General features: G+C 38.6%; 1 protein-coding gene across 6 annotated transcripts in view; it reads right to left on the bottom strand.

Moving 5' to 3' along the window:
• Nucleotides 1-666: 666 nt before the first annotated feature.
• CFAP54 (cilia and flagella associated protein 54) overlaps nt 667-10,882 on the bottom strand; it is a 297,940-nt gene continuing 287,724 nt past the window's right edge. For 4 of the 6 annotated variants that reach the window (XM_072773183.1, XM_072773181.1, XM_072773184.1 and 1 more), the window contains one exon: nt 667-1,839. In XM_072773183.1, coding sequence (XP_072629284.1) covers nt 1,829-1,839 — 11 coding nt within the window. In that variant the 3' untranslated portion in view covers nt 667-1,828. The remainder of the gene's footprint in view (nt 1,840-10,882) is intronic. The other 2 variants (XR_012005898.1, XR_012005899.1) reach the window with 2 other exon arrangements.

Below are 10,882 nucleotides of genomic sequence, written 5' to 3'. Positions count from 1 at the left end.
ATTATTCTAGGGTCCTATAAATAGTGCATGCCTTTATATCCACTAATGTTTAAAATAAAGAAAAATGAAAAGCACCCATTTAGTAAAAATTTATTAGTGGAAGACATGAATATGCACTCCTTGGAAATTAACGTTAGGTTGAAGTGAATGGCCGTGGCTACTAGTGATGCTACACTTTCACTCCAGTATTAAATGTGTAGGTAATTTCTCGTGCCTTTTTTGCCCCGGTGGCTAAACTTGCCATAAGTTAAACTTTCCCTGTGAGAAACACAAAACCCCTGAAAGCATCCTCTCTCCCACGAGAGAAATTTATAAACTCTAGTGTCTGGCTGAAGGATTAGGAAGCCCTCACCACATAAGAGCCGCCACTATCCTAACGGCTTTTCTGCAAGACCTAAATTTTATTTCCTATGAAGGTATAGCCATCAGGCAATTTCCTTTTCTGAACTCAATGGAAAATATTTTGTTCTTTTTTCTTTCTCTGCAGCATAGTTTCCTACTGGCTTTGTCTCTATTTCTTCCTTTTCCATTGTATACTGCATACTTATCTTCTCTGAAAGTCATTCCATTATTTTTTTCATACATTCATTCATTTTCACTTAACATTTATTGAATGTCCACTAGTGTCAGGAGTTTGCCACTCCTCTCCTTAATCACCGGTAAAAGTACCCCATGATATGCTAAATCAAGCCTGAAGTCTTTTTTTTTTTAAGATTTTTTTTTTCATTTTCCCTTAACTATTCATGGGCCCGCATACATGAAGCATTTAGGTACAGCATTCTTTGATGCTAAATTAAATGGGTCAGAAATGCGTGATCCTCTTCCAACTTGGCAGGGAAATGATAACTCCTAGCAAAGGGCTATTACTACCTCAGGTATTGTGCTAAGCACCTTGTTACATCATCTCACCCTAATTCACACAGCAATCCTATTAATAGCCTCATTCTACAGGTGAGGAAATGAAGGCTTAAAGAATCTGTTTCTTTCTTACAGTTGCAGAACTCTGCAGTAGTGAAGTTACTGTTCAAACTCAGGTCTGCATAATTCCATTGTCTATGCTCTAAAATTTTATGCCATGTTGCCTCTCAGCAGCATAAAATATAAAAGGTCTTAAATTGCTACAGATTTCTTTCCAAGCCACATAGACAAACTCCCAACGTTGAACTGATCACATGTTGACGTTTAATCCAGAGTTCTTCACCCGTGGCACTACTGACACTTTGGGCCAGATAATCCCTGGTTGTTGGGGGCTCTTCTGGGCATTGTAGGATAGGGAGTGGCATCCCTGGCTTCTACCCACTGGAGGCCACTAGCACCCTCCTCCCAGGCATAGCAATCAAAAGTGCCTTCAGACATTGCCACTTGTCCCCTGGAGGCAAAATTATCCCCAGTTGAGAACCACTGTTTTAATCCATTCTTGATCTATGGACACATCTAAAGACAACCTCACATGTGAACTATACAAACATGGAAATAGTTGCACCTGCACACACATATTTTCTACGAACAATTCTGTAAGATGGTATTACAAAGCATTATCATTTAATTCAGATACAATGTAAGACATCACTCAAAGCTACAATTTTTGAGGAAATTTAGCTTCTGTAAGAAACAATTATATTTTGCTTGTTTTATAAGACAGTTCCAAAAATGTATTCAAACCAAGAAAAACAGTATCAATTAAATCCTTTATAAGGTTAATTAACACATAAAGAATGTTTAGGGAATAATTGACACCATCCAGTTGAAAAGGCTTCCTCCTGACACGATACAACCATTAGCAAGATCGAAAAGTCTCTCAAGATTGAATATAGATGGCAGCGAGATATCAAATGGAACCTGAGAAAAAGCAGAAAGTGTTCATGAAATGCATCATTTCAAACTGTTGGCTGAAGTGAAGTTCTCAAACCTACAAATACCAATTCCATATAACGATTTTATGTGAAAGATATTTAACTCTTGCCTAAGGTAAAATGCAAAGTTTCATTTCTCTGCGCTGCTGAAATGTCACACACTATCATTTTAGATCCTATTAAGATTCATAGATTAGCCTATAAAATAGCAGATATTTTAGAAATAGAGACTATTTGCATCTCTATAATCACTGTAGATGATTCTAAAGGTAGGACTTTGGCCCTCTTCCTAACAAAACGCTTTCCTCCATTAACAGGCTGCCCAGTTGACAAATGTCCCTGTCTTACTGGAGCTTAAGTCCTGCCACAGTGAAGCAAATTATGTTTGGCGCCTACTCTCTCTGAAAGAGGCGCGAGGTTACCTGGTGCAGCCGAAGACACCTGAACAGATATAAAAGACGGAAAATAAGAGCACTGGTTATTTCATTGAGAGAGAGGTGGGAAGGTGAGAATAATAAACAGGAAGGAACATTAACATTTCCTGGGGACCTATTCTATGCAGATCTAGATACTTTCGAAGATGAATGAGCAAATGTCTTGTAGAATGACCACAGCGGATTAGATCCTTGTGGGCCTAAATTCTGGCAAGAGATTAGAAGACAAGTTTTATTAATTTCTTGTCAAATTGTTAAACGAACTTTTTCTTCCTAAGGAAACACAGTGAAACTAAAAGTGGAGGCTGATTTTTATTTCCTTTTCTTCATTTCGTTGGATTAAAACACGACCAAAGCATTCCAGTGCCTTCTAAAACTTAAAATAATAAAGAGGCGAAACAATTAATAGTGTCTTCCTTCCTCACTTGATCCTGAGGTACTAGGTATTACCAGTTTGAGGAGTATCTTCCCAAAACTTTTAAAGTCCTTTCACAAATGTATTATTCATGTGGGTTTTTCTTTTCCCTTTTTGCTTTCCTTCGTTTCTTGAAATAGGATAACTGGATTTCCATTATTTGCTTTTTCAACTACCAATATGTAAGAGAAATCCCTCCTTAATCAATTCAGGGAGACAGAATAAACTACATGGAGTTTAAGAGTGTGCATTTTGGGGTAAGACTGTTTTGTTCAAATTCAGACTTCACCACATACCAGCTATGTGAGCTTGAGTAAAATACTTGATCTGTTTGAATTTTAATTCCGTCATCCATAAAATTAGAATATTGTTATTACAATTGCTATCACAATATATTGTTGTTACAAGATGGAATGAATTTAAATATATACTCAGATCGGTGCCTAGCATACAATGAACACACAACAAAGGCTACATGTTACTATCCTTGTCGAACACACTCTTTTTTATGGCTACAAAACAATACATGGGATGGTCGTATCCTATAAATCAACCACTCGCCAGAGAGGTCGTCTCTAGTTTTTGTACATTTGTTTATTCATATACATCCTTGGACATCGATGTTCCTATTTCTGGACCACTGATTCCCCACGATGGTTTAGTTTAGTCAAAGGGTGTTCACATTTCACATTTTAACATTTCTTGTCAGATTACTTTTCCAATACGATTATGGCAGTTAACACTTCAATCATAAATACAGAGGTATAGATAACCAATAAACCCAGATCTTTTTGTTGAAAAGATTGTTCTTTCCTCCCTGCACTGCAAAGTCACCTTTGACATAAACCATGGGACCCAATATGCCTGGATCTCTTTCTGGACACTATTTTGTTCCATCGGTCTATATCTATACCCTCTCCAATCCCCCACTGTTATTACAGCTCTTTCGTAAGACTTGACAACTAGAAATGTAATTCTATTTTTGTTCTTTTGTTCTTTTTAGTTTGTTTGTTCTTTTTTTAGATGGTTTTGGCTATTGCAGGTCCTTTGCATTTCTGTGTTAATTCCCTGATGCTACTGTAAATGATAGCTTTTCAAATATTTCATTCATAAATTTTTCCCGATATATAGAAATAAAGTTTACATTTACATTCGAAAGCATATAGCAAATTTGCTAAATTCACTTATTCATTCTAAGAGTTTATTTGAAGACTATTTTGGATTTTCTATGTCTATAAATAATAAGAATTTTACTCCTTCCTTTCTCATACTTCCACCTTTCTATGTTCTCCCTTTACTTCACTGGCTGAGAATCTTCAAGCTGTGTTAATTAGAAATGGTGAAGGAAGTCATAAACATATGATTAACTTTTTAATTCAGGGAAAAGGGAAAGGTTTATTTAATGAATGGCATTGTAAAAGTGCCTACTACTAAAATTCATTATTTTCTTTACTTATATCCTGTACTATCTTTGTTTAATTTATTCCTAGGCATTTTGTTATTATTGTGAATGTTTTAAAGTTTTAAAATTTTTGTTTAAAATGATTATTCTTGAGGTGCCTGGCTGGCTCAGATGGTGGAGAATGTGAATCTTGAGCTCAAGGTTGTGAGTTTGAACCCACGTTGGATGTAGAGATTACTTAAAAATAAAATCTTTTTAAAAATGGTTATTCTTAGTAGAAACAAAGTTATTGATTTTTATATCAGCCACTTTATCAGATTCTCTTAATCAAAGAAGACATAGACATGGCCAACAAACACATGAAAAAATGCTCCGCATCACTGGCCATCAGGGAAATACAAATCAAAACCACAATGAGATACCACCTCACACCAGTGAGAATGGTGAAAATTAACAAGACAACAACAAATGTTGGAGAGGATGCAGAGAAAGGGGAACCCTCTTGCACTGTTGGTGGGAATGTGAACTGGTACAGCCACTCTGGAAAATTGTGTGGAGGTTCCTCAAAGAGTTAAAAATAGAATTGCCCTACAACCCAGCAGTTGCACTGCTGGGGATTTACCCCAAAGATACAGGTGCAGTGAAATGCCGGGACACCTGCACCCCAATGTTTATAGCAGTAATGTCCACAATAGCCAAACTGTGGAAGAAGCCTCAATGTCCATCAAAAGATGAAAGGATAAGGAAGGTGTGGTCTATGTATACAATGGAATACTACTCAGCCATTAGAAATGAGGAATACCCACCATTTGCTTCAACATGGATGGAACTGGAGGGTATTATGCTGAGTGAAATAAGTCAATTGGAAAAGAACAAACATTATATGGTCTCATTCATTTGGGGAATATAAAAATAGTGAAAGGGAATAAAGGGGAAAGGAGAGAAAATGAGTGAAAATACCAGTGAGGCTGACAGAACATGAGAGACTCCTAAATCTTGGAAACGAACAAGGGGTAGTGGAAGGGGAGGTGGGCGGGGGGTTGGGGTGATGGGGTGATGGGCACTGAGGGGGGGCACTTGATGGGATGAGCACTGGGTGATATGCTATATGTTGGCAAATAGAACTCCAATAAAAAAAATAAATAAATAAAATAGAAATCTAAGAAGAAAAAAAGATTCTCTTAATCATTTTTAAACCCTTACATTTTCGTTTTCCAGTTATATCATTTACAAATAAATATAACTTCATTATTTGTTAGTATTTATGTTACATATGATTTTGTTCCCTTCCCTGATTGCAGTAGCTAAAAATCTGAAAGTAATATTGATTCCTAGAAGTGCTATGGAGTCCTGTTACTCCTAAAACTTCTACTTAAATTAGGAATAGGAGGAAACCACCTAAACATGTTCTGGGTAATTTATGAAATTTTATTTTATTAAACAGTAAAATTAAAAAGCCACTATCATCAAAAACATGGAGTTCAGTTTTTAAAAATGTTGAGTTAGGTGAAAATGAGAAATTTATCTCATAGTCAGAGTACACCAATGCTATAAACATTAAGAGAATCTGAATGTGCTTTAGGAAGTCAGAGTTATATCTTTTCCCCAGAGAGTTCAAGATTTTAAAACTTAGAATTTATAAGATCTCAAATAAAATGATACAGTTAAAAGGTAAAACATTTCCTGAGACATGTTTCTTGACTTGTATTTACTCAATCTTGATACCTGAACATTTAAAGTAAGCTCATATAATGTTTTATAATGTGAACACACCCATGAGGCTCAGAGACTTTTTTTAAAGATTTACTTATTTATTTGAGGGTGGGAAGAGGCAGAGGGAGAAGGAGAGAATCTCAAGCAGACTCTCCTTTGAGCAGAACCTGACAGGGGGCTTAATCTCACAACCCTGAGATCACGACCTGACCCAATATAGAGTTGGATGCTTAACCCATTGGGCTACCCAGGTGCCCCAGAGGTTCAGAGACTTTCAGTGACTCACCCAAACTCCCTAGGCTAGTACATATCATAGCCAGGATCTATACTCCTGGCTCCTCAGAACACGTTCCTAACCACTCTGCTGTACCGCCTCTCCGCCCCGCTGCCCAACTGTCCTTTGAGCTCCCTCCCACCGTGTGTGGCATTCGTGAAATACCCCTGTTCCCTGCAGCCTCTCCTTCTACTCCTACCTGACTGCAATCTCCTGCTCCTCCTGTGGGCTCCGTGGTGCTATTGACCCTTTTCCAGTTTTGGTATTTGGAAATTTTATGGAAGTTTCTAAGGCTTCCACAGGGAATTTCTCAAGTAAAGTCAAGCTTATGTGAAATTACTGAATTTCTTTTTTTTTCCTTTTGCCATTCAATAGAGACAGGATTGGTGATCATATAATTGTGGGGGAGCCTTTTATGTCTTTTGTAAGCAGCCTTGAATCTGAATTGTCTTGGATAAGGTACCAAGGAGTCCCGGTTCCTTTCCATGGATCAAGAAAGGCTTTGTGGAGAGAAAGGAAGAAAACCACCTGGCAGGTAAGCAGACTGTAAATTAGTTCAAACAGGCTATGCTTTAAAGGGCAATAGTAAAGAAATGGTGATAGTTCTGCCTGTCTGGAAAGGATAGAAGTTGGAAATAATAGGAGGAAGGGAAAAGAGGTAATCAAGTTGGGGCACGCTGAAGGGGTTCATTGCCAGGACTTGAGCTTGTCTGGGGGAGCTCTGAAAGTCACTGGACAGTTAAGGCTACTTGCCAATGCTATATTCTATAGGAGCTTCTGCATGAAAACTAGATTCTGTCCTAATGAAAGATTTTTGTTACTTCTGTTCTTTTGTTGCAATAACTTTCCTTGACTGAAAGAGAAGTCCTATAGTCTTCAAAGTATCTCTGGTTTTTCTCAATCCAGTGAGTTTTTGTTGAGCACCTACGTTGAGAACTCCCCTTGCTTCTCTCTCAGCACATTGCCAGTTGCCTTTTCAGTGATTCTAAGTGTTAATGACCAAGAAGGGAGAACACCAAATCCACTCCTAGTAATTGGTAAGTGGGTTATGAAAACCTGTGGGCATAGTGATATGGGTGGATTTAACTTTGTCTCCTTTCAAGAACTTTCAAACACAGAGAGTCAGAGCCATCAGGGGAAAAAAAGGTTTAAAAGCTTCAAGATAAGAAAACAAATGCTTTTTTCATCCAGCATTCTCACATATAAGTTTCTGTACCATGTTAGAGTTCTATCTCAATATATCCCCCGAGTTTTCGAAGTTAATAATTTATTGGATTTTTTTTTCAGACTGGGGAAAAACATTCATTCCAAAGTAGGAAGGATAATATGATACCAGCTTACTTAAGAATCAATATCATGAATGACTGGTGACCCATCCGATAAAAGTTCCAGATGAGAGGGAACTAGAGATCTTTGGTTTCACTTTACTTTATATGATTAAGAGAATCCCTTCACCAACAGTAACACATATTATCTCCCCAATATAACAAAAATAGCACCCAATACTTAAGAAGGTGAGAAGGGCTTGTATACAACCCTGCCAGGCCACAGGAAATTTCACATTTTGCTGAGAACAAGATTTTTTTTTTTAGATTTTTATTTATTTATGATAGTCACACAGAGAGAGAGAGAGAGAGGCAGAGACACAGGCAGAGGGAGAAGCAGGCTCCATGCACCGGGAGCCCGATGTGGGACTCGATCCCAGGTCTCCAGGATCACGCCCTGGGCCAAAGGCAGGCGCCAAACCGCTGCGCCACCCAGGGATCCCTGCTGAGAACAAGATTATCTTTCTCATTCTAGTTTTGTGTTAATAAAACTTTAAATACGGGATCCCTGGGCGGCTCAGTGGTTTGGTTCCTGCCTTCGGCCCATGGCATGATCCTGGAGTCCCAGGATTGGGTCCCACATCGGGCTCTCTGCATGGAGCCTGCTTCTCCCTCTGCCTGTGTCTCTGCCTCTCTCTCTCTCTCTGTTTCTCATGAATAAATAAATAAAATCTTTTAAAAAAATAAAAAAAGAAAACTTTAAATATGACAGAAAAAAAGGCTCTTTTTAAAACATAATACGACATCAAAGGGTCATTTTGGTAAGAGTAGAAATCTTTTTAAATTAAATTTTAAAGAAATAACAGGATTATAAAGACATCTTGCAGGGAACAGGAAACTGAGAAACTAAAGATGGGATATGGGAGAGAAAGAATTTATACAGAGAATTGGTTCAAATCTTATACTATCTAAAAATAGGATTGATTTCTTCTTAAATCATCATTACCACCACTACTATTGTCACTGTCACTGTCCCAGCACTGAGCCTTGGCTGTGCATGGCATTTCCTTGAGCTCCTGAGCAGAGTTCACCTTTTAATAAAGGACACTTCTTGTTCAGACATGTTGTCCCACATGTGCAGGAAACCAAATGTTTCAGTCAGGCCAGAAACTGTTCGGCCTTGTCTCTCCTCTTGTATCTAAGCAGATGCCAAAAATGTTTTGAACAATAGCCTCTTTGCCTCTTATTGAAATACATGAAGAATGCCTCCAAAAGGGAAGATCGATTGAAGGAGACTACATCCACTGGGTGTATGTTTAAAAGTCAATTTTAGGATATGTTCATAGTTTCCAGTTGTGGTATGATAAAAAATAAGTAATTGATCTTTGTCCCAGCTTCCTGGCATAGAGCTCCTAAAAGAGTTTTCCTTTGTTTTTTTGTTTTTTTTCATTTGTATGCTAACAAGATGACTACGGCAGGGAAGGGGCCTAATAGCTTCAAGATGGAGCTGGTCACCGGGAAAGCCAGCCATGTGATTGGAGAGATAGAGTTTTCAGCCCTAGGCCCTGATCTCTGGGGAAAGAAAGGAGACTGGAGATTGAGTTTGACCACAGTGGCCAACCATTTAATAAATTGGACCCATGTAATAGAACCTTCATGGAAACCCCATAACCACAGAACTTCTTGGTTGGTGAACACAATGAAGTGCTGGGAGGGTGGAGCTCCCAGAGAGGGCATGGAAGCTCTGCCCCTCTCTCCAGCCCCCGTATCTTGCTTTCTGCATACATCTCTTCTATTTGACTGTTCCTTGGTTGTATCCTTTATAATAAAATAATTGCAAACAAAGCACTTTCCTGAGTTCTGTGATTTAGTCTAGTGAATTATCAGATCTGAAAGGATATCATGGGAACTCTCAAATCTGTAGTCTGCTGAGCAAAAGTGTGGATGGATTGCCTGGGTACTTCATTTGTAACTGGCACCTGAAGTGGATTACAGCTTTAATTCGTGTAGTCTGTGCTAACTCTAGGTAGTAGTGTTAGAATTGAATTGAATGGTTAGACACCCAGTTGGTGTCAGCAAATTGCAGAACTGGTTGGTGTCAGGAAAAACCACCTAACAGTCATATCTGGTATTATGTAAATTAGGGCCATGTTCAGCTGGTGAGTGTCTTTGGACCTTTGGGGCCTTCTCCTACACTCCCCTCCTCTGTGGCAGCTAGTCTGTGCACATTGCCCTTCGTTCTCCTCCCCAGGCCAAGTGGAGGCACTCCTCGATGAGAAATGATAGGGCCGGCAGTGATATCTCCATTATGGGAATATGCACTTTTTATAGGGAGTTATTTAAGAAAACAATCTTGTAATGCCAAAAGAGATCCTTGAGAAAAAAAAATAAAAGTTTAGGCTGTCCATATCAGGCTTGTTCTAACTGCTTAAGAGTCTAAGGCACACCAAAAAAGAATCTTTGAAATGTGACACCCTATGGTGCAGGAAGAGCAGCTGCTCTCTCCCTCTCTCTCCAGGAAAGTATTTTTCACCATACAGAGAACTAATAAAGGGTCTCAAACAGGGCAAATCCCTTTTAAAATATCAAAAGCTCTAATCAGAACAGAAGGATGAGTTATGCAACCAACAAGGAAGTACATGAGGCATAAAGGCAAGATGCAAGTTCATGGCCAGTGGTTCGGTGCTTCTAATCAGGGCTCTGGGGGAAGAGTTAAAGTTCCTTGGATAGAGGATTTCACGGAAATGCCTGTGTTCAATGTGTTATAAAACTGAACGCCTATTTCTCACTCTCTGTGCAGATGCAAAGTATAAATTCTGATACAGTATTTATATATGATTACATCATTTTACATCATTGCCTTTATTTGCAGAAGATAGTTTGAAAGCTTTACCAAGTCCTTGTTTTCCTACTCTGAAAAAAATATGTTTTCTAAGAGAGGAAGCCTGCATTTATGGATGATTGCAAATGGGCTGGAGTCTTTGTTTTACAGAGTTTATTTCATCTGTAAATTGACCGTTTACAAATGAAATGGAGGTCAAGAGAAAATGTGATTGAGCTATGAGGTCACATTGTAGAATGTAGTTTTATTTTATTTTATTTTTTTTTTATCTTTTTTTTTAATTTTTATTTATTTATGATAGTCACACAGAGAGAGAGAGAGAGGCAGAGACACAGGCAGAGGGAGAAGCAGGCTCCATGCACCGGGAGCCTGACGTGGGACTCGATCCCGGGTCTCCAGGATCATGCCCTGGGCCAAAGGCAGGCGCTAAACCGCTGCGCCACCCAGGGATCCCTAGAATGTAGTTTTAATCATGATTGGATGACATGCATATGATGTTTTCTCCTTACTTCTCTGTTGGAAAGTAAACTTCAAGCCAGAGTATGCTTCCGTTTTCCTTTGGCACTCTTCTAATTCCCATAAACAAGGATTAATTAAGCATCCATGTATTCATCACCAGTTAGGGATTTTATCTTTATTTTTTACCTCACTGCTGAGGTTCCGGTTCCTGGGAGACAGACTCTG

The sequence above is a fragment of the Canis lupus genome, chromosome 13 (genome assembly GCF_048164855.1).
Source record: "Canis lupus baileyi chromosome 13, mCanLup2.hap1, whole genome shotgun sequence".
Taxonomy (NCBI): domain Eukaryota; kingdom Metazoa; phylum Chordata; class Mammalia; order Carnivora; family Canidae; genus Canis; species Canis lupus.
Note: the sequence above shows the minus strand (reverse complement) of the source record. Positions and strands in the feature narration are given on the sequence as shown.